Source organism: Hirundo rustica, chromosome 31 (genome assembly GCF_015227805.2).
Source record: "Hirundo rustica isolate bHirRus1 chromosome 31, bHirRus1.pri.v3, whole genome shotgun sequence".
Lineage (NCBI taxonomy): Eukaryota > Metazoa > Chordata > Aves > Passeriformes > Hirundinidae > Hirundo > Hirundo rustica.
The window spans coordinates 131435-155496 of NC_053480.1; the positions used below are offsets into that span (position 1 = coordinate 131435).

Sequence of the window (24062 nt, forward strand, 5' to 3'; positions counted from 1 at the left end):
AAATCCTTCCCTTGAAATCAAGGTCAGGTTTTGGTCCCTTTTCTTTTCAGATAAAATGCGGGATTTTTTTGTTTTGCAACAGCTGAGTTGCCACAGCCTGCATTTTCACTGAGCTTAAAGATCATCTCTTGAGCATGCCACTAATGGGAGCCTAGCACATGAAAATTGTTATAAATGACTCAAAATCCAGGTGGGAATAAGTAAATAAAATTTAATTTGAAGCCATAAAAAGTTACCAACCAAAGTGGGGAACAGCACTGGGAGCTTGATGGGACTCCTGCCCACCAGAGGCTCCACTCACAAAGTGGCAGTGAGAGGGACAGTGGAGAGGGACTTGGGGGGACCCTGCGGGGGGACCATGATTCGGGAGGGGACAGAACGGGCCCCAGGATGGATCGGGAATGGGGACCCCCGTGTGTCCCCCCTGTGTCACCCCGCTCTGGGGACTCCTTGGGAGGCACCTGAACCCCAGCACAGCACCCAGCCAACACCAAAAGGCGCCTGGGCGCCCTGAAGCTGCCAGGGGAATTTGGGGAGGGGGCGCATGGGGGGTGCCCAAGCCAGGCCCAGAGTCCAGCACTGCCCCAGCACCATCTTGGGGATTAGAAAGGAGGAGGAGTGGGACCCTTCCCAAAGCAATTTGGGGGTTCTAGCCCCCTCTTCTTCCCTGCTCTTCCACCCCTTCCCCTCTGCCCCCCAATCCACCAGCCCTGTCCATCATGCTTGGTTTTGGAGGTCCCATCCCCCTTTCCCTCAATTCAGGCACCTCCTGACAGCTTTTTCCTGGGAGGAGTCCCTGAGTTTGGGATTTTTGGGGTGCAGTTCTGCAGGGGGACAGCTCTGTTTGGCTTTCCCCTCCCTGCTGTGGCCTCTCAGCTGCCCCCAATACCCTGGGGCTGCTGGGATTTCCCTCCTGGGGACAAGGACCTTCATTCCCTTCCAGGAGCCCAATGCCCACCTGGGGGTCCAGCTCAGGGGCTCCTTGAGCAGCTGCCCCACAACCTCTGCCAGGGTCTCCCAGCTCTGGGCTCCCCAAAGCCCTCAGCAAGCCCCAAGTCCCTCCCAGGAACCCTCAACTCCCTCAAACCCAGCATCCCCCACAGCCCCTGCAAGTTCCCCCCATGGCACTGGCCATGGCCATGTCCCCACATGTCACTGGCCATGTCCCACCATGTCCTCACCCATGGCTGTCTCCCCACCACAAATCCATCCCTGTCACTGTCCCCCACATCTCCAGCTGTGCCCATTTCCCCTCATGTCCCCATGAATGGCCACGTCCCTGTCCATGTGTCCCCATGTCACTCTCCATGTCTATGTCCCACCATGTCTATGTCCCCCATGTCCTCACCCATGTCCCAGTTCAATCTCTTTATTTTTACCACAATGTTGGACATCTAAAGTGATGAAGAGAAATGAAAAACAAATCAAGGTCAAACAAAAAGGATTGTTGTGTCTGTGCCAGCTGAGGATCCATGTGCTTGGCTGGGAGAGAAGAACCTTTTTTGAAGGGGTTTCCACACCACTGTCTCCAAAATCTTGGTTCCTGCGCTTGATCTTCACTATTTGGCTGTGCAAGACACACTTGGGAAACAGGAAATCAAAATCGTGGAAACCCTGAGATTGGAAATGACCTCCAAGACCATCCAGTATTCCTTGATGCCTCCAGATGATAGCATTGAATGCAAAAGATTTTCTGGGGTTGAAAGTCAACACATCTGCTCTGCCCAAGGAATTCCCAATGTCGGTCTGTGTCCCAATGGATGTTCCTGCCCCTGCATTGATCCAGGTGCCCACGGGGAGCCAGGAAGATGTGGAGCATCCCAGCCAGGGGTCTTCCCAACACGGATCACCAGGACCACGGATCAGCAGGGCTCTGCCCAACGGGGGTCACTGGGGATCATCCAAGGCCGATCCTCCCACGGGGGATGGAGCTGGAGCAGCGCACGAAGCTCTTCCCGCTCTCGGGGCACTCGCAGCGCTTCCCTTAGTGGTGCCTCCGTTGGTGTCGGGTCAAGTGAGAGACCCTGGAGAAGCTCTTCCCACACTCAGGACACTCGTAGGGCCTCTCCCCGGTGTGGATCACCTGGTGATTCCTCAGGCTGGAGCTATAGCCAAAGCTCTTCCCACATTCCAAGCAGGTGTAGAGCCCTTCGCCAGTGTGGATCACCTGGTGCTGGATCAGGCTGTAGCTGTCTCTGAAGCTCTTCCCACATTCCCCACACTTGTAGGGCTTCTTCCCAGTGTGGATCATCTGGTGTGTCCTCAGGTGGGAGCTATACCTGAAGCTGTCCCCACATTCCCCACACTCCAAGGGCCGTTCCCTGGTGTGGATGCTCTTGTGTCGGATCAGATTGGAGCTGTGGTTGAAGCTCTTCCCACATTCCCCACACTCATAGGGCCGTTCCCCAGTGTGGATCACCTGGTGCCGGATCAGGTGAGAGCTCTGGCTGAAACCCTTCCCACATTCCAAGCACTTGTGGGGCTTCTCCCCTCCATGAGGCTTCTCCACCAGCTCTGAGCTCTGGCTGGATCTCCGGCTGCCCTCCTGGCACAGGGGGGGTCTTTGCTCCTCGCAGCTCCCTGCGCTGGGTTTGCAGCCCCTCCTCATGCGGCATCTCCGGGGCTTTTCCTCCTCCTCCATCCGGCCACTCCTTGGGAATGAAAAATCCTGGTTTGGGGAGAAAACAAGAGGAGAGTGCCTTAGGCTGGGGGCTCTTCCTTGCACAAGTTCATCTCAGGAAGTCATTGGCAATGTAAGAATTGCCACATTGGTCTGTAAGAACCTCCAAAAGAAGATTCATCCCAAAAGTCCTCCAAACATCAAGACACAGATCAAAAACTCCCCAAACATCAAGACTCAGCCAAAACCTCCTGTAAAATATTCAGCCCCTTGTAAAAACCCAAAGCATCAACATTTAGCTCAATCAAGCTCAGAAACACCAAGATTCACTCCCATGAAAATCATGGATTCCCCTCCCCAGTCACCTGCTGCATGTGGGGAGGGAAACACTCCTGGGGCTGGGGGGAGGCTGCAGATACAGGGAGGGCTGGAACCTTGTGGTGCCTCCTCTTCCTGCTCCTCACACTCCTGTGTCCCTACTCTTCCTCACACTCCTCTTCCTCCCACTATTCCTCTTTCTCCTGCACAATCCCACCTTCTCCTCCCATGTGCATCAACATTTTGTTCCTCAACCCTGCTTCTCCTTCCCTTCTCCTCCTGCCCCCAGGCCCAGCACCCACTGCCGGCTCCCTCTTCCCCCCAAACCCACAGCATCCCACCGCAGGGGCAGGGATGGAGCTGGGGCAGGTCGGGCTGGGGCAGCGCTGGGCTCTCGGCCGCTCCCGCCCGCACTCGGTCCCCGCTGCAGCCGCTCCCGCCAGGACAGCGCGGGGGGGCCCGGCCTTGGCGCTCCCCCCTCCCACCTCCCCAAATTCCCCTCACGGCGGTGCCCCATGCTCTAGGGGGAATGTCCCGCAAACGGGGCACCCCCAGGAAAGGAAGGAGAGCAAAGTGTCTTTACAAACACACGCTGTCAATCTGCTTGGGGATAGGGCCAGGCACTTGTACATAAGGAAGGCACAGAAGAAGCCATCAGCTCCAGAAAATGTTATGAACTGACCACACAGACTGCTGCTCAGCCAAGGGCCTGATAAATTCATGAACTTCGAGAAAAACAAAGACTTCACAGAGCTGTGAATATCATTACCTGTGCAGAAGTGGGGTGCATATCAAGGGGGGTATGTAGTAGGGGGATTGGGAAGTCTGTGCCTCTCAAATACTTCAGCCAATGCGGAAAGGGAGAGAGAGATGCAGCTGGGAAAATTAGGAGGAGAAGGAGGCTGCATCCTCCAACAATTAGAGAGGCCCCACGGGAAATATCCCATGGCCTCTCCCTTTTTTTAATGAATAAAATTACTTTTACAGGACTCCTCTGTCTTCTTTGTGGACACAAACCTCTGGTGATGTCAAGTTTTCCACACACCTTGGGGCTCCTCTGGAATTCCTTCCACCCTCTGGGACAGCGGGCAGTGAGTGGAGCTGAAGGTGCCTCACCCAGTTTGGGTGATCGGCTCCCTTGGGTGGCGGCGGCACCGGGGATTGATTGGGTACCCGAGAGTGTCCAGGAGACAGACGAGTGACAGATCAGGGGGGCTGTGAAGAGTCACCAGGGAGAGAGCACTGAAAATCTCATCAGTGAGGACACTGGCATCTTCAGGGAGCAAACATGGCAGGGAACACATGGAGGGTGGAAAAGGGAAAGCCAGGAGAGCGTCCTGGCCAAAGGGATGATGATCCCAAAATATCTCTGAAGGGTCTCTTGGGAGAATGTTGAGGCAGTTTGCACATTCTCCCAGAGGTAATTGAAGGACATGGACACCCAGAGGGGCAATAAGGGAAGTCGAGAAGGGATTTAGACAACCGGGGATGGATGGTGTTGGTGTGCTGGGAAGGGTTAGGGTGAAGGCGAGTGTGCAGGAATACGGTTAAGGCAAGAAGCAGCAGGAGGAATCTCTGTGGTAGGAAAAAGGATGATGGAAAAGAGGAGGAAGAGAAAAATACTGAGCACTGGGATGTTTTTCAGCAGGGTCTTATCCTCTAAATTTGCCAGCTGACCCAGATCCTTTGTATCCCCGGTCTCCAGGACAGGGAAACAAGGAGGTCAGGATTTCAGGGGGTTTCTCTGTGCTGGGGAGCAGCAGGAGCGGGCGCAGAGGTGCGGCACCGGGAGCACGGGCTGGGGGCCTGTGGGGAGCTGCGGGGCCGGGCCGGGGCTGTGGGGCAGCCGGGGCTCAGCGCCGGGCGCTGCCTGACCCCACCACCCCCCGGGCAGGGCCGGCAGTGGCCCCCGGCCCCCAGGAGGCTGCGGGACGCCCCGGCCGCTGCCCGGCCCCGTGGAGCTGCCGGCCCTGCCCGCCGGGGGAGCCGCCTTGGGACACTGCGGCAGGACAGGCACCGCCTCTGGGATATGGGCTGGGGAGGGCAGGGCGAGCACAAGGACCAGGAGCAGGAAGGAACAGCTGGGAAATGGGGGTTATTCCTGCAAGCATCAAGATCATCTTTGAAGGATTTTGTTTGGGTCACTGCAGAAAGGAATGCCCTTGCAGAGAGCTCAGCAGCTGTCAGAGGATGAGCACCCACAGGCAGTCAGGGGGGCTGCAGCAGTGGCACAAGAAGCCCCTGGAGCAGTTGGTCACAAAGGCACAGCAGGTGAATGCAAGAAGGGGTGAGGAAAAGGCCAAGGTGAAGCCAAAGGCCATGGCAGAGTTTCTACAGCCCCTGAGGGATGAACCCCAGGGCCCAAGGGGGCCCCAGCACCCAGGGGACGGGCTCGGCCACAAGCACCTGGCAGAGGCATTGCCATTGCTACTTCTGGGGTACCTTTGTGTCAAATGTCTGACAAGGCCGATGCTGAAGTGAACCCAGAAGTGTGGGCAGCCCCAGGGAAATAGGGAAAATCAGACACCCAGCCTCTCCAAATTACTCTCAAGCAACCAGGACAAGCGGTGTCTAAAAGCAATACCCTATTCCAAGGGAGGGAAGGAAGGGCTCACAGCCTGGCATTGAGCCCCTCTTAAAGGCAGGGCTTTTGGAGCCTGGGATCTCTCCCTGGAATGCTCCAGTGCTGCCAATCAAGAAACCAGATGGAATCTATAGAATGCTGCAGGACCTAAGAATAAGAAATGAGATTATTAAACCGAGGCACCCCACAGTCTCAGATCCTTACACCATCTGCAACCAGGTTCCCTCCTCACACTGCTACCATTCAGCACTTGATGGAAAAGATGCTTTCTGGGGATGCCCACTTACACAGGATGCTGAACAGGAGTTGGCCTTTGACTGGGAACAAGAGGAAAAGGAGAATATGATAAAGACATGGATGGTTCCTCTGCAGGGATGCACAGAAGCACCAGCCTTATTCAGGCCAGCCTTGCAGAAAATATCCAGAGAATTCACCTCACCCCCAGGAACTGAGTTAATGCAGGATGTGGATTATTTGCTTCAATCAGAAGGACAATTAGAGGTGGTAGAAGCAGCCTCTGCGAAATGGCTCAATGTTCAGGCTAAAAAGCATCTTGGAGTATTTTAAAAAAATAGAGAAAATGGTGGAGAAAAAGGTTAAATACATGGGGCATATTTTGACTGAAGGTTTGTGGTGTATTGACACAAAAATGGTCAAGGGAATCTCAGAAGTAAGGTCACTCAGGACTAACAAGGATCTGAGACAATTCTGAGGATTAATAGGGAATTGCAGGACCTGGACTGAGGATTTTCTGTTCTAGCCAGAACGTTGTATGACTTTCTAACCCCAGACAGCCTCAATGTTATGGTATGGACATGAGAAAGAGAACTAAACTTGAGAAACTTTAAAAACCAAAATGATTGATGCCCCAGCCATGGCTCTTCTAGACTCAGAAAAGGAATTGGAATTGTATGTGAATGTGAAACAGGGCCATGCCAAAGGAATCCTTGTGCTACAATATTTAACCCACTGGCCAGAGTGGCCCCCTCATTGTCTGCACAATTGTGCAGCCACAGCTCTAAGGGGACCTGAGGCCTGAACACTGACAGCACAAGGAGCTCCTGTTGTTCAAGTCTGGCATCAAGTTCAAGCTTTGATAACCAAAAGAGCCGTGCTCGGTTATTACAGTATGAAACTTGTTCAGTGGCACAGGAGGATGCAGAATTGAGGACAGGGGAAGGGTTTAACCCAGCCTCCTGTTTCAACAGCCAGGACAGGGGGCTGGCAAGAAACCCAGGACTGCATTCAAGTGACAGAGCTCCAGACCCAGCCTAGGAGAGATTTATGAGACATTCCCTGGCCTGAGGGAGAAAATCTGGTTATGGATGGGTCTTAGAGGGCAGGAGAAGGGAAAAGAGTTACAAGACAGGCTGTTATTTAGGAAAGGGAATTAGACAAAGCTCAGGTTACCGCCCACATGATCAGCTCAACCGGCAGAGCTGTGTGTGCTTGTGAGAGCCTGGGACTGAAATGCCCTGAGCAGGAAGGCTCAAATATCTTCTGCTAACACCATGTCACCTAACAGGGTGCCAAAAGCAATTCTGACTTCTTCAGTAATCACTGCATCACTTAGTAAGGTAATTCTAAAATAAATAATTCCAAGAGAAGGGATTGTGGAACCAATAGATTTAGATGGGGAACTCATTTTCCAGGAAAGATCCTTCAGGGGCTTATGGCAGCTTTAGGAATACAATGGGACCTCCACAACCGCTGGCAACCCCAGAGCTCAGGTCAGGTAGAAAGAATGAATGGGGAAATGAAGAAACACTTTTGGAAGCTGGTGAGAGAAACCAAGATGCCATGAGTATGGCTTTTGCCATTGTTTTTTGCAAGAACAGGAGCCAGATCCAGGCCGAATATGCAATTATCTCCCCAGTAATTGAGCTTTGGAATTCCTTACCTTGCTAATTCTCCACCAAGTGGGGTAGTGGACATAAGGGATGTGTATTTAAAGCAGTCTGTGGCCAGAATCCTGTCTCTGGTGAAATCTCTCCCACAGGAAGCTCGGCTGGCACAGACCCTGCCTTGGGACTTTGCTCTTCACAACATCCAACCAGGACATCGGGTCCTGCCTAAGGACTGGGCAGAAGCAGCACTGGTGGCCAAGTGGCGTGGCCCATTCCAAGTGTCCCTGAGCACAGAAACAGCCCCAGCACAGCTGAACACGGGGGGACCCCTCACCCTCGGCTCAAGGTCTCGGAAGCCCCGGAGATTTGGACGTCCCGGCTGCAGGAGGAGGATGGGAGGCCACGACTGACCCTGCACTGAAGGCAAGGCAGCAGCAGCCAGGGCTCCACAGCAGGGGAAGCCCCTGTGCCTGCCCACACATCCTCTGCTGGAATAGTCTGCCTGGGCACCCTCCTTTGGCATCTCCAGCCACTGCAGCCCAATCCTTGCTGCCACTGCTGGAGCTTCAGTGCTCTCTGTGCCTGCACTCGCCACAGCTGCTGGGGAACACAACGTGACAATTCCACTCTGGGGCTCAGTCACACTCACACACTGGGCTGGCTGCCACTAAACTGCTGAAAAATATTCCAACTTTAAAATTACTTTTTATTTTATTTCTCTACTCAGGTTTGATTTGCCTTTGCCCTGGGAAAAGGAATTTTAAAGGTTTTATTTTAAGGGATCTTACACCACTCTACAGAGATGAGTTTAACATCTCAACAGACTGGGAAGAGCACAAAAGATACCCACAAAGATAACGACCACCAACAAAACATCAAAGCCCATCAGCAAACAGCAAGGAACATCTGCCACAGACACTGCCCCTGGAACAGTTGGAGACACCTGGTCTGGAAAAGGCTGATAAGGAAATCCGGGAGTGCAGACCTAATTAACATCACAGGCAAAGAAATCCAACCCCAACTGGAAACCAAATACTAAGAACTTCACAACGTGGAAGCAAGGAACATGAAACCAATGGATTTTTATGGGTTCAGGCTGTTTAAAGTTTAGGAAAAATCTAGTAAAACTCACGTGTTGTGGAATGATTTTCTTTGCACACCCTGGCTATGTGTGGTTGAAATGATTTCTGTTGCACATCCTGGCCAGAATTGTGATAAACATTAACTATTTTTTGTTCACTGGAGATCAAATAACTCAAGATAACAGGAAGTTACTATATTACTATCTAAGCTTATAGGCAAACATACCTTCACCCATTTCTGTTTCTCTCTCTACTTGCTTAATCAGCTTTAAGTTTCAGGAATTCCAGCTTAGTTACCATATAAGGAAGAGGACAACTACAGCCTTCATCTCTGCGACCACCAAGAGACAGAAAGAGACCCTCCCAGCAACACGTCACACATACATCATCGGAGGAAAGAAGCAAGATAAAAGCAAGACTGAAAAACCTGCCAATTCACGGCAGTTGGTGGAGCGAGACTCCCCTGCCGTCCAGCGCTGTATTTGCCTTTGCTTTGCCTGCTGCAATGTAATAAATTCCTATTGGAACTTTTCTTTGTGTTCATAGTCTATTACAATTTGGTGCCGTGACTCGGATCCACCTGCGAGATAGGACTTTTGGTTCTGCCTGGGGGGCGCCCCGCCGATCAGTCGGCGGCCCTGGTAGACCCGATTCCTGTCTCGGTTGGACCGACAAACCTAAATTCAAAGCATTAGGCAAAGGAAGCCGGCAGACCCTATAAACTTTGTGCACAAAGGTCCGGACGAAGACGCAAGACGCGTGAGTATCTGTGTGGAAGATTCCGTTCGGTCTGGGTCGGGTATCCTGGAGTGCTGCGAGTGTGTGTGTGAGTGAGAGGAGAACCGGCAGCTCGGATTTTCCAAGCGATTGTGGACCCTCAGTAGTGCGGTTCTCATTGTCCGAGAGGGCGTGAGCCACGAACAAGGGGAAGCGAGTGATTTCTGCACCACACTTGTGTGAGGGCACTCCAGAAGATGGGACAGGGGAAGAGCAGGCCCTCTACTCCCATAAAACAGATAGCCCACTGGGGTTCATATTAGACAATTGGAAACATTACCCTAACACAGGGGGTAAAGATAAAGCTAAAATGATCCATTATTGTGTAGTAGTATAGGGTGGAAAGGAGATTTCCTGGAATATTTTTTAGCCTATTTTTGGATCATCAGAAGATTGGGTGAGGCAAAAACTCAACTTGTGGGTAAACACTAAAATTCCTTTTAGTCAGGAAGAAAGTGAATATGCTAATGTATGGGTTACAAGACCTGGGGGTGAAGTGCTCCTGTTTCCCCTCAACGAGGGAGGACGAAAGAAAGACAGGAGTAAAGAGGAAGAAGCCTTACTAATCCCACCTCCTTACATATACCCCCTCAGAACCCCCAGATTCCGGATGCACCTCCAATGGAGCCTCATGAAGCAGGGAGTAATCCCGAGCCCCCCGAGGAAGTGCAGGGACCCATAACCCGAGGTCGGGCTAGACAGCATAACCTATATCCCCTAAGAGAAATGCCTGTGGGGGCGGGCCAGGGACCTCACCCAGTGATAGGGTTTGTTTCAGTACCTTTGAGTTCTGGGGATGTTCGAGAATTTAAGAGGGAGATGGGGAGCCTCCTGGAAGATCCTTTGGGGGTGGCAGAGAGACTGAACCAATTTTTGGGACCCAGTATTTATACTTGGGGCGAGTTGCAAGCCATATTGAATATTCTCTTCACGGCCGAGGAAAGAAATATGATTAGACGAGCGGGGATGCGGATATGAGATTCACAACATGCACAAGGACCTTTAGCAGACACCACGTGGCCTTTGCAGGATCCCAATTGGAATCATCAGCAGCAGGATCACAGAATCAATATGCAGGATCTGAGGGGGATAATAGTACAGGGGATCCGGGAAGCGGTGCCTAGGGGGCAGAACATCAACAAAGCATTTAATGAGAGACAGAAAAAGGAGGAGACACCTACGGATTGGCTAGAACGCTTGAGAAAAAACCTGCAGATGTACTCGGGCTTAGATCCTGAGACACCGTTAGAGCAAGCACTACTAAAAACACAATTTGTGGCTAAATCGTGGGAAGATATCAGAAAGAAGTTAGAAAAATTAGATAATTGGCAAGATAGAGACCTGGATGAGCTATTGAGGGAAGCACAGAAGGTATGTGTGAGAAGAGATGAAGAGAGTCACAAGAGACAAGTAAGAATGATGGTGGCAGCAGTAAGGGATTTAATGCCCCTCCCAAAACAAGTCAAGTGGCCCAGAGAAATGGGGGAGGGGTTCCCCGGGTAGAGAAAGAGGATGGAGGCGTATGTTTCTACTGTGGAAATAAAGGACACTTTCGGAGAAACTGCAGGAAGCGGCTGAGGGATGAGAGAGTCTTCAAAGAGGACTGAAGGAGTCAGGGGCTTCATTTGCTGGGGACACAGAAACATCAGGAGCCCTTGATAAAATTAAAAATAGGTCCTCAGCAGCAGGAATTTGAGTTTTTAGTAGATACTGGAGCTGAGCGATCGACAGTCCAGGTACTACCGGAGGGATGTAAGATATCAAAGGAAACTGCTCAAGTGGTAGGGGCGAAGGGGGAGCCCTTTGAAGTCCCTGTTATTAAGAATGTACTGGTGGAATCGAGGTCCAAAATGGGAATAGGGAACCTTCTGCTAGTACCAGAAGCAGATTATAATTTGTTAGGGAGAGACTTAATAATAGAAATAGGTATTAATATAGAAGTAGTAAATGAGGAAATCAAAATAAAACTCTGTCCCTTGAGGGTAGAGGATGAGGAAAAAAATTAACTCAGAAGTATAGTACACTCCTGATAGTGTAGGAAGGTTGAATATACCCCCCTTCTCGGTAATCATTAAAGATCCAGAGACACCGATAAGGGTTAAACAGTACCCCATCTCCCCAGAGGGGGGTAGGTTGTTTGTAGATGGCTCATCGTGAGTAATTAATGGAAAAAGGGTCTCTGGCTATGCAATAGTTGGGGGAGAAGGACTTGCAGTTATCGAATCAGGCCCTCTAAGTGGATCTTGGTCGGCGCAGGCCTGTGAACTTTATGCTGTACTGCGGGCATTGCAGTTGTTAAAAGATAAATCAGGTACCATCTATACTGACTCAAAATATGCCTATGGGATTATACACACTTTTGGGAAAATATGGGAAGAACGGGGGTTGATAAACTCCCAGGGAAAAAAAAAAAAACAAACACAAAAAACCAACCAAACAAACAACAAACCAACCTGGTTCACCAGGATCTAATCAAGAAACTGCTGAAGGCCTTGAGGGGACCTAGGAAAATTGCTGTTGTTCACCTGAAAGGGCATCAAAAGGGATTGGATTTTAAAAGCAGGGGAAATAATGCAGCAGATCAGGAAGCAAGAAGGGCTGCTTTGCAGACGTCACAATCTACCCCCCAGAAAGATCCGAAGGCTGAAAGAAAAGAGCGTGAGACTAGCAGAGGGAATTTGCAAAAGATATATAGTTTTACTATGCAAAAAAAAGAAAAGATGAAAAGAATGGGGTTGAGAGAAGACCCAGAAGGGGAATGGCGACTTCCAGAGGATAATAGAACTGTACTGCCTAAATCCATAGCTATGGATATTATGAGGAGAATACATAGCAAAACACATTGGGGGGCACAAGCATTGGTAGATCAATTTGCCACCAAACATATGTGTATTGGGGCAGATGACTTGGCAAAGCAGGTAGTGAGGGGGTGCGTTACCTGCCTAAAGGTAAATAGGGCCAATTTAAGAAAAACCTTAATGGGGGGACGACCTACAGCATACCGGCCATTTGCTAACATCCAACTAGACTTTACTGAGTTACCAAAGACTGAGAGGTATAAATATCTATTGGTAATAGTGGATCACCTAACCCATTATGTAGAGGCATTCCCTACGGCAAGGGCAACGGCACAAACAGTGATCAAGACCCTATTAGAGCAGATTATTCCCAGATATGGGGTCACGGAAACCATTGACTCGGACAGAGGCCCTCACTTTACATCCAAAATAATTAAGGAAACCATGGCAATAATGGGAATACAATGGGATTATCACACCCCCTGGCACCCCCAAAGTTCGGGAAGAGTAGAAAGAATTAATGGGGAAATTAAAAAACAATTGACCAAACTCGTGATTGAGACCAAACTGTCATGGGTAAAATGCCTACCATTAGCATTGCTAAATATCCAGACACAACCTAGATCGGATATGGGAATATCTCCATTTGAAATGTTGTATGGAATGCCCTACAATATAGAGGAACCGCAAGATCATCCAATGCTGAGGGATCAAAATATGAATGTATACATTACCAGCCTAATGAAATATAGGGAAAATCTATGGAAAAAGGGAAGGTTAGCTCAGAGACCCCCACTAGATTTGAAACTGCACCAGGTGCAACCAGGAGATTGAGTAATGATAAAGTCCTGGAAAGAAGCAACCTTGGCCCCACAATGGGAGGGCCCTTACCTTGTATTGCTTACCACAGATACTGCAGTCAGAACAGCAGAGAAGGGATGGACCCATGCTAGCAGAATTAAAGGGCCAGTGAGCAAACCGACTCCTGAGTAGCAGGTAACAAGCAATCCTGGAGACCTGAAGTTACGGATCCAGAGGAGAGATCGTCAATGAATGGACACCGTGTAGGATATGCACCAGAACCACACTACACGGAGGAAAGATTAATTTGTAACTCTGATAAGGTGTAGAGACCCAGAGTGCAATTGTTATCCTTTTGTTTGTTATATTTGTAAAATCTGCGGGGACAGGTGGTAGAGTCATTGTAGGCGAAGAACCACTCCTAGAGGAATTTGCAGCCCCTGTTGGGTACTGCAGCGGAACATAAATGATTGGATTCTAGAATATAAAGTTAAATATGAGGGATTAATAGAAGAATCAGAAGAGTGGTGGAAGATTTTTGCATTAGGGATTAAACCAAAATATTATTGTTATCACCCTAATGAACCCATCCCGTTCATAGCTGAAATTGTTGACTGCACCTGCCGCACACGCCTAAAGGGAATCCGGTGTGATACACCCCCGGTTAAGTATCAGAACTGGGATTCCTATGTCAAGAGGCAACAGAGTCGCCCCCGGGGACCTCCTGAAGAATATCCCTGCTGCCGAGAAGATGGTACCCCCCGTGGCTCGAGGCAACCGAGTCGACGGGAAAGGCAGAGGGGTAAAAAGCTGTGGAGGAAAGAAACCCCAGGGTGGGACAACAAAACAATATTTGAGGAATTGCCTCAAGAACAGGAATTAGAGCAAAGACCCTAGGCAGAGAGACAGGTTGCAGTCTATGAAATAGAACAATCCTCAAATATACTCCCATTCCTATGCCCCCAATGATGCTCACCACGTGACCCAGCCGATTACTTTTCTTTTGCTGATGTTATACTTAAGAGGGATTAATGCCTTAGACAATCTACCACACCAACCCTTTAAATAGTCACTATGGCGATGGGATGACAATGAGATTTTGCAAACTGTAACTACTGTAGGAGCACCCAGTTTCAGAGTAGGATTGTGTGATCTGACCAACATAAATCATTGTAGAAAAGTACTGAACCTAACGGGATTTTACATGTGCCCAAGCTCAAATCACAGTAAAGGATATTGTAATTATCCTGGGGAATATTTTTGTAGATATTGGGGCTGTAAAACAATCGCCTCTGACTGGACACCCAGGGGAGGGCATGATAAATATTTGCAAGCAGACTTTAGACCATGTATATTTAATAAACTGATTACTATAGTGAAAAGCCGGCTGGAAGCGGCACATCTTATACTTCTTAGGACTAAGTATGATCAGATACCTGAAGAAGAAAATTTAAAAACTTTAGAGTTAGCTAGACAAGAACTGCAAAGATACAGTGAACAAAAATAAGTAAGAACAAGAGAAATGGGGGAATTGTGATAAACATTAACTATTTTTTGTTCACTGGAGATCAAATAACTCAAGATAACAGGAAGTTACTATATTACTATCTAAGCTTATAGGCAAACATACCTTCACCCATTTCTGTTTCTCTCTCTACTTGCTTAATCAGCTTTAAGTTTCAGGAATTCCAGCTTAGTTACCATATAAGGAAGAGGACAACTACAGCCTTCATCTCTGCGACCACCAAGAGACAGAAAGAGACCCTCCCAGCAACACGTCACACATACATCATCGGAGGAAAGAAGCAAGATAAAAGCAAGACTGAAAAACCTGCCAATTCACGGCAGTTGGTGGAGCGAGACTCCCCTGCCGTCCAGCGCTGTATTTGCCTTTGCTTTGCCTGCTGCAATGTAATAAATTCCTATTGGAACTTTTCTTCGTGTTCATAGTCTATTACAGAATCAAGTAATGCCTTGACTCTTAAACACAAAAGATATTTTTAGAGTTTTTGGGTTTTTCCCACAGTTTCAGAGAAAAGATTACACCGTTAGAATAATTTTTCGTAAAAATCTGGTATTTATATTGTCAGTTAGGTTTGGGCCAGGGGTGGGAGAATCAATTTTCAGTCCTTGGAGAAGAAGTAGAAAAAACTTGATTGCTTTGGAATATTTTTGTGTATGTTTGTGTGTGGCTCTTAGTGATGGCAAAATTTTGGTATGGATTTTTCGATGTTCACCTTTAGCTTGCATTCTGCAAAACTAGAAGACCTTTAAAGGTGACTCTTTAAGGCATAAACAGGTAATATAATATGGTAAAAAAAAATAAAAGGACAAAAAAGATTGTGGGGGGACCACATGTGAATCATTCAATGGCTGCTCTGGAAGAGAAGCTTAGCTCCAGGCAGCCAGGAGAGGAGCTTTAGAAATGCAAAGTAACACTGCTGGGGAAAAGTGTGGACAATGCAACAGGGTCTTCTTGCCTGGGGCAGGAATTGGGCTGATTCCCTCTGCCCCTCACCCCAAGCTCTGCCTGCTTGCACAGATGGAATTTGCACAGCCAAAGGCAGAGCCCACACTCAGGATATCTGACTCTGCAACAGAAACTGGTGCAGCTGCAAAGGAAAACAGCAAATGGAGAATGCTGTGAAAACTTCACTCAAAGAACTGGGGGGGAATCATCCCTCTCCCCACTCCAACATGTGCTGTCACTGTCTAGGTCACATAGGGAGCATGAGACCACCGGGGTGTTCTTGCTACCACAAGTTCAGAGAAATCAGTTGGGAATCCAAGGATGTGATGATTTAATTAGGGAAAAGAGATCAATTGATGCAGGCCTGGCTGGAGGGAGCAACCAAAAAATGGGGAAAAGATGAACGGCCACCAGAACAAATCCTACAACACCATGGAACAGCCCCTGGGACCCTAAATGAATTCATATCAGGGGCCAGAGAACTCATTTATCATTTCAATGGCATAATTAGGTTACAAGACTTCCTCGAAATAATAATCAACCAGACAGATCCAGCTCCTGAGTCTGGCTGATCAATCCACTCAAATGAAGAATGCGACATTTCACCATGGGATGGGATCAGATTATCTATTAGCAGAAGGAGGAGCACAGTGTGGAAAATTAAATGACTCGAGAGCCTGTTGGCAAATTGATGACAACCAAAAAGAGGAGAAACAGGTAACAAAGTAAATAAAAAGGCAGCGCATATATTGGTCCAAACATGGAAAGGATGGGAATGGGACACAGGTTCATGGCTCCCTGGCACACCATGGGTTAAACGAATGCTCTTTCTCCTCTGCTGTGCTACAGCAACTCTCATCTTTTGACCATGCACAGACACCTTGCTGAGTGCAGCTCATTCAGCACGGGAGCAAGGGGATGCAGGTGGCAGCCAGGCCTCCTGAGCCACAAACGGCTCCAAAAGGACAGGGAAGGAGGTCACTGAGAATAATCCCAAATCCAAACAGGAACCAGGAAGAAAAAACAGAGTCAAACAGTGAATATGCTTGGAGAGAGGGTCAGGGACTTGGAGATAAGGAAGTAAAGGGAGAAACCATCAGTTTCAGAAAATGTTACTCATTGACACGGACTGCTGCTCAGCCAAGATCCTGCTAAATTCCTGAACATCGAGAAGAAGAACAAAGACTGAACAGAGCCATGAATATCGGATATTATACAAAAGGGGTAGTGCATATTAACGAGGACACGCAGTAGGCGGATCGGGAAATCTGAACGTTCCAAGTACCTTCGCTACTGGGCAAAGGAAGAGGGAGATGCAGAAGGCAAAATCTGGATAAAAAGGAGGCTGCGTACTACAACAACTGGAGAGACCACATGGCAAATGCCGCATGGCCTCTCCCTTTGTTCAGGAAGAAAGTCACTTTTACAGGACTCCTCTGTCTCCTTTGGGGACAGAAACCTCTGGAGACGCCAATTTTCCCGCACACTCCCGGGGACAGGGCAGCCACCTCCGTGCTACCCACAGGAAGAGGGACGAGCCAGCGCTGCTCCGGCACCGGCTCCTGCCGAGGCCCCAGCGGCAAGGAGACCGCGGGCAGCCGCTCCCGCAGCGCCCTCAGGCCACGGGCAACACGGGGCGGACACGGCACAAGGAACCCGCCAGAGCCCCCGGACGCCCCCTCGGCCCGCAGCCAGCCCCGAGCCCCGGCAGATCCCAGCGCGGCTCCCACCTGCGCTGGGGCCGCCTCCGAGCTCCGCCGCCGCCTCACCGGGCTCCGGCCGCTGCCGCCGCTCCCGGGCCCGCACAGACGCTCCGCCAAGGGCGGCTCTGCTGCGCCAGGGGCGCCTGGGGAGGGGGCGGCCTCGGGGCCGGGCTTGGCCCCGCTCTGCCCAATCAGCGCGCCAGAACCACGAGTGACGGCACAATCGCCCAATCGCAGCCAGGGGCGGGCTGTGCACGCGGCCCAGCCTCGGCCCGCGCTCTCCGCGCCCCCCGGGCTGTGTGAGGGGAAAGGCGGAGATGAGGAACAGCCCTGGGACGGGCCCGGGCCCGAGGCGGCGTTGATCTGAAAACACAAACAAAGTTCTCCGCAGCTCCCGGCCCGCCTTTTCCAGCCCTGCGTGTTCGCTGCCACCGGCTCAGAGGAAAGCCGTCAGTTCTCCTACCCCGAATTAGGAGCAGCAGTGCAATGGCTTTGATTGTCCCCAGAAAGGGAAAACCCCCAACGCCCTTCGGCTGAGTGGAGGAGGGGGGAGATTTCTGGCAGACAACTCCCAAAGTCGTTATTCCCCAGAGTTGGGAAGAACGAACCAAACTCAAGTGAGGTGGGGCCCCACACCCATTCCAGCTTGTTCGGCCTCTCCCCTTTCACCCCCCGGGAACAGCGGCGGGACTGGGGGGCCGGGAGAGGGACTGGGGGGCTCCGGGGGCTCCCCAGCAGCGGGGGGATCCCTTGGAGCTCGGTCCTGTGTGTGTCTCTCCCCCCTCCCCGTTATCCGCCGGGAGTCCCCGTTATCACCAGGACCCTTCCCCAATAGACCGAGGTCCCCGCACGCACCGGACACTCCCACTACCAGCCCTCCCCGCCTTCACCGACCCCTGCAAAGCGCTTGGACCCCCCGATCCTTGAGCCCCCCCGTGCGCCAGGACCCCCCCATTCACCGCCCCTCCCCCACCCATGGGACACCCCCCGGTATTGATTGAACCCCCCCCGGAATGCCCCCAGCCCCTCGGCCCCCCCGAGCCCCCGGTCCGCGTTGGGCTCCGTCCGGGGTCGGGCCGGCTCCACCGCCCGGGGCCGCTGGTGCCCTGAGCCGTTCAATGAAGGCCCATCGCTCCTGTAGCCACGCCCATAAGGGGGCGGATAATGGAGGGGGCGGGGACTGGAAAAAGCCGTGGGAATGAGGCCTTGGGGAAGGGGGCGGGGCCGCAGGAGCTGCGGCCAATGGGGAGACGAGTGGGCGTGGCCTTGGTGGTGGGAAAAGGGCAGGGACGGAATGGGGCCGTGGGAAAAAGGGAGGGGCCTGAGCGGAAGCGAAAGTGGGCGGGGCCTGCGTGGGCAAGGAAGTAGGCGGGGCCATGGGAGCGGAGGGAGGGGAGACAAAGGGACCCTTGGGGACATCGGGGGAGGGGTTGGGGATCCCGGGGGCCCCAAATGATCCTTACTCCTGCTGGATCCCACAGAATGGTCCCTAATCCTGAATCCTGAACAATTTTAAATTCCAGATCGCAACTCCTGCTGGATCACAAGGAATGATCCCAAATGACCTCAAATCCTGCATCCCAAACAATCCCAAAATTGACCCCAAATTGACCCTGGATCCCGTATGATCCCAAATCCTGCTGGATCCCAAGGAATGATCCCAAATGACCTTAAACCCCAGATCCTGGATCCCATAAAACCCCAGATCCCAAATATTGCTGGGTACCCCAAATCCAATCCTCAAAGATCTCCAGTCCTGGATCCCCAAACAATCCCAAATCCCAGAGCCCAAATGCTGCTGGATCCCAAAAAACAACCCCAAAAATCCAATTCCAAATCAGGGTCTTGGCAGGGTAAATCAGAGCGGTGAATGGGCCCTGGGGTGGTCTGTGGGGTCCTGGAAGGATAAATGGGGCCCTGAGGGGGGTCAGTGGGGTCCTGAGGGGTCAATGGGGTCCTGAAAGGATGCATGTGGGTAAATCAGCATCCTGGGGGGTAAATCAGAGCCCTGGGTGGGGTGAATGGGCCCTGAGAGGGTCAGTGGGGTCTTGGCAGGGGAAATGGAGCCCGACAGGATCAATCCAGGCCCCAAAAGGGTCCCTGAGGTCCTGGCAGGGCAAATTCTGCCCCTTGGGGGTAAATCAGGGTTGTGGGGTAATAAACACAGTCCTGCAAGGGCTGAATGGGGCCCTGGAAGGATAAATGAGATCGTGAGGGGTTAAATGGGGTCCTGAGGGGGTAAAATGGGTCCTGGTATGATAAATGATTGCCCCGAGGGGTTAAGTGTGGTCCTGAAAGGATGAATGGGGTAAATCAGGGTCCTGGCAGGGGATATGAGGCACCTGAGGGGGTCACTGGGGTCCTGGCAGGGGAAATGGAGCCCTGGGGGAGCAATCCGGGCCCCGAGGGGTTAAACCCAGCCCCAAAAGGGTCACTGAGGTCCTGGCAGGGTGAATTCTGCCCCTTGGGGGAGGATCAGGGCGTGGGGCCCTCCCTCCTCCGAGCCTCGGCACCCTCGGCCCTCAGAGCTCCAGGGCAGGGACAGGGACGGAGCCCGAGGTAGGAACCCCAAAACCCCTGGGGTCACCCCCAGCGGGCACCCGAGGGGATCTGGGGGGTCTGGGGGGGGATTTTGGGGGGTTTTGTGGGGGGTTGGTGAAGTTTGGGAACCCCCAGGGCTGTGGGTGCGGCCGGGAGGGAAAAGGGAAGTGGAAAGTTCCAGAGTCTGTGGAGTTCAGAGGGGCAGGGAGGGTGAAAAGGGGAGATGGGAGCCCCCAGATTCCTGGGGATATTCAAGTGGAACCCCCAAAAATCTCACCTGGGTACCTGGGAACCCCAAAACCTCCCAGTGGCCTCACCTGGGACACCTGGGAAACTCCAAATCCTCACCTGGGCAGCTGGGAACCCCCAAATCCTTGGGGATTCTCACCCCAGAAACCCCAAATCCTCACCTGAGAGTCCCTTGGGACCTTTACATGGACACCTGGCACTCCCCTAAACCTCACCTGGGACACCCCAAATCGCCTCAGAACCCCCCAAAACCTCACCTAAACTCAAACTCCACATGGGAGCCCCTAAAACCCTTCCAGGACTCCCGGAAACCCTCCCAAGACCCCCCAAAGCCCCCTTAGGATCCCCAAAATGTCTTCTGGGACCCATCACCCCCCCTAAAACCTCACCTGAGACCCCTAAACCCCACCTGGTGACTTATTAAAGAAATACAGTATTGATCTAGTATCGATACCCAATTGTGATGGACAAAAACTCTAAGAGTTTAAAGTTAAAAAGTGTATGTTTATTACGGCTGGGCTGCACTGGGGATTTCTCCCTAACACGAACTGTGAAATTTACAGGTAATTACAAAGTCTTTTATTTACAAAAGTGTTGAATACCTAAAATACAAATACATATTCATACCCTGTCACCTCCTATTCCTCGCTTCATATGCTAATTGGCAAAAAGGCTATTAAGCATGCGTACTTTGTTTCTTAAAATGAGTTGGGGGTCTCTTCTGGGGAGGGGTCACCAAAAATGAGGAAGTAAGATGAGTCTTCCTCGTCCTGACCTTTCTACTTTTTCAATGCATTCATGACAAATGAATCCTTGGTAGAACTTACAGTTTCCTGTGTTCAATGGGTCCTTTAAGCAGGAAATCTGCAGCTATCTTATGTCCTATTTACCACATTTTGGTTTTCATTACAAGCACAGTTACACCAACATAAAACTGGCAAGCAGTGGGTTTCTAAATCCAGGACAGCTTATCTAAGATCCGGCCTCTGTTAACTGCGAACAAAACTTACCTATCTACTTCAGCTATTTCAGAAACTTATTAACTTTCCTAAAAATCCCTAATTCTTCAAATTCAATGTCTCACTGGGATCCCCCAAACCCCCCTAAACAAGGATGGTGCTGTAAGCACCGGGGCATGGGGACACCCCAGGGGGACGTTGGGGGCCTTGGGGACACCCCCGTGTCCTTCCCTCAGGGACACTAGGGCCACCCTGATCTTCCCTGTCATGTTTTGGGTCACCACGATGTCCCCGATGGTCCTGCAGTGTCCCCAACAGGACCTCAGCGTGTCCCCAGTATCCTCAAGAGGACACTGGGGAGACACTTGGGCTTTGTTGGGGACAATCAGGGGGACACTGGGGACACTCAGCGGGACATTGGGGACCTCGCGGTGGCCCCGCGGGAGGGGGGCGGGCCCGGGAAGATGACATCATCTCTTCATTTTTTTTCCCGACAGGTCTCTCCACATTCCCGTGTGTCCTCGACTGTCACCGGTCCTGTTCGCCCCCAGAGTGTCCCCAAGGCGCCTCCGCCGTGTCCCCAGCGGCCATGGAGCCCCGCGAGGTGCGACAGTCCCGGCGCGGGGGCGCAGGGGGAGACGGGGGTGACACGGGGGTGGCAGAGGGGACAGCGGGTCACAAAGGGGACAGGAGGGCATGGCAGGAAGGGAGAGGTGACAGATGGGTGGAGGAGACCGAGGGTAGTAGGCCGGGGGGGGTGGGGAGAGACAGTGGGGGTGGCACAGGGGACAGCAGGGGGTGGCAGGGTGGTGGCAGAGGGGACAGGGTGTGATAAAGGGACAGAGAGGACAGCTGAGCCCTCCAGGAAGGGGACAAAGGGGACCCCGGGAGGGCACAGGGGCCACTCCTGGAAGCCATAAGTGCCACAAGGTCCCCGCCACCTCCCCTGTCCCATTCCCAGGTGCTGGAGGCGCTGGTGGCCTTGGTGGCCACCCTGGGTGAGCTGGTGGCCACCGTGGCTGGGCCAGACGAGGATGTGCTGCGGGTCGTGTCCCCAAGGTCCCTGCGTGCAGCCCTGAGGAAATTCACCTGGCACCTCCATTGCACCCTGAACCTCCGTGGTGTCACCTCCCTGGGCCAGCGCGATGTCACCTCCCTGGGCCAAGCCGTGGCCGCCCTCGGGGCCAACCCGGGGGCCTCCTCGGCCCGTGCCCGTGTGACAGCAGCGGCCAGCGCCTGGCGGGAGTTGGTGGCTGCGCTCATGGAGAGCTGGGACCGGCTGGCCGAGGACGCCACCAAGCTCCACGAAGACTGGGGGAACGCGACCACCAGGAGTGGACGGCTGCCGACCAATACCTGGATGCTGCTGGAGCGCTTGGTGGCCGCGTGTGACAAAGCCACCGTGTTCCCCTGGGAGCTGCTGCGCCGGCTCGGGGACATCGAGTTAGCCCTGGAGGGCACAGGGGAGGTGACCCCAAATGTCCCTCTGAGGCCCTGGTGGCCGTGGTGGCGGAGGCCGAGCGGCTGTGGGAGGCCAGCTCCCGCCTGACCACACATCACCTGCTGGGGACCCTTGGGGACATCCACAGGCTCCTCGTGAGCCACCCTGGTGGCTCTGGTGGCCGCGCAGTGGCCGAACGGTGCCACAAAGCCATCGAGGACATCCCGAAGCTGCTGGGGGGACAGTGATGTCACTGCTGTGACATCATTGGGGCAGTGACATCATTGGGAACATCGCTGGTGTCACTTGTGCCCTCACCATGCAGGATTTGAGACAAATTTGTGAATTTTCTGGGAATTTTTATTGAACCTGTCCCAAATGCTGATGAGAACTCCTGGGCTAACATCACTTGGGACACTAAAGGCCACACAGAGATGCTCAGGGACACTCAGGGACATGCAGGGATGCAGGGGCAGAGGGTGAATGAGGCCCCTCAGTGCCTTGCAGGAGAGGCAGCAGACCCAGGTTAGCAATAACAAGATAAATGACAATACAATATTGGCTTTCGCATTCATGTACCAGCTTTTGCACGTTGTTATTGATCACAACAATTTTGATACGGTGCAATTTATAATTCCTTTCAGCTGCTTTTTGATGTAATATAGTCTATCAGTTTATGTGTGCACCATATAGCCGACAGAAATGGCAGCATAACAAATCGATTTTATATCATAGGCCTCACCGAAATATTAAAATAGAGACTGCACAATGCTAAAATGCTTTTATATTATAACTATTATAACTAACTTTTTAATGTTATAACTAACTCAGAGAATGGTGTTGTCTTGGTTTGAAAGACAGGTTTCTGCCGGGGAAAGCCAGAGCCTCTCTTGGAATGGAGAATTCAAATGCCCTCCCTCTGAATTATTATAATTTTGAAATTAAGGGGTTCTCAGGCAGAGATATGGGGATAGGAATAACAGTTCTCTACCGGTATGTATAACCAGGCAAACAAACAACAACAGCCACAGCAATAACAACGAACCCTCGAGGGGCTTTGCTTCACAAACCCCAGGGCAGTCTGATCCCAGTGCCCCTGCAGGGCCCTGAGGATCACCAAGCCGGAACAGCAGGAATGAGCAGAGATCCTGGGCTGATGGATGAGATATATCAGAAGCTCCACGGTGGTAGCTGGAATTGCAGGACGTCCTTGGCAGGGCAGGAGGTGCGGGGCTACAGCGTGGAAAGACCCAGGGTAGCGCTGGAGAAAACGCTGAGAGCGGGACAGCAGTGGCCCCGCTCCAGCAGGGCAGGAGGAGGCGAGTTCAGAATTCCTGAGCACATAAGCACGTGGTGGTAGATCTCCCCGTGTAACGGGTTAATGCTTTGTTCATTGAACTTGCCAACACAGGATGACTCATGACTTTTAAGAGAACCTTTAAACTTGCAAACACAGGATGACTCATGACTTTTAAAACTTGCAAACACAGGATGACTCAAGACTTTAGACACATGTGCTATTGCTTAACAAGGCTTTTGAGTTCCAGGAGAAGGAACTGTAACTGTTTTCAGAAGATAGAAGACGGTCTCCTAGCAACAAGATAAACCGACCGATAACAGAAGAAAAGAACTGTATAAAACAGAACTGAAAGACCTTAACCGTGCGGCAGTTGGCGGGGTGCAGACCCCCTGTCACCCAGCGCTGTATTTGCTTATGGCCCGCTTGCTGTAATAAATAAAATTCTAATTGGGACTAAATCTTGAGTCGTGCAATTTATAACAATTTGGTGCCGTGACTCGGATGAGAATGTTCTGGTAGAATAGGAATACTGGGGAGGCGTCCCACCTCAGGTGGCCCCAGGATTTCTGTAA

The 24062-nt window shown here is 51.7% G+C and overlaps 2 protein-coding genes across 2 annotated transcripts; one reads left to right on the forward strand and one right to left on the reverse strand.

Moving 5' to 3' along the window:
• Nucleotides 1-227: 227 nt before the first annotated feature.
• On the reverse strand, nucleotides 228-17109 carry LOC120764579 (zinc finger protein 391-like). The gene is made up of 2 exons (XM_040088583.2): nucleotides 17028-17109; nucleotides 228-2668 (listed from the first exon to the last, which is right to left on the reverse strand). Exon 2 carries the CDS (start codon nucleotides 2639-2641, stop codon nucleotides 1985-1987), a length of 657 nt encoding a protein of 218 aa, XP_039944517.1. The 5' UTR covers nucleotides 2642-2668; nucleotides 17028-17109; the 3' UTR covers nucleotides 228-1984.
• A 2380-nt stretch (nucleotides 17110-19489) lies between these two features.
• On the forward strand, nucleotides 19490-23807 carry LOC120764581 (uncharacterized). Its single transcript, XM_040088591.2, has 3 exons — nucleotides 19490-19559; nucleotides 21247-21353; nucleotides 21711-23807. Exons 2-3 carry the CDS (start codon nucleotides 21339-21341, stop codon nucleotides 22296-22298), a joined length of 603 nt encoding a protein of 200 aa, XP_039944525.1. The 5' UTR covers nucleotides 19490-19559; nucleotides 21247-21338; the 3' UTR covers nucleotides 22299-23807.
• The last annotated feature ends 255 nt before the right edge of the window (nucleotides 23808-24062 follow it).

Bases quoted from the DNA above. Each gene is read 5' to 3' on its own strand.
- LOC120764579 (XM_040088583.2), bottom strand. From the start codon at position 2,641: ATGGAGGAGGAGGAAAAGCCCCGGAGATGCCGCATGAGGAGGGGCTGC.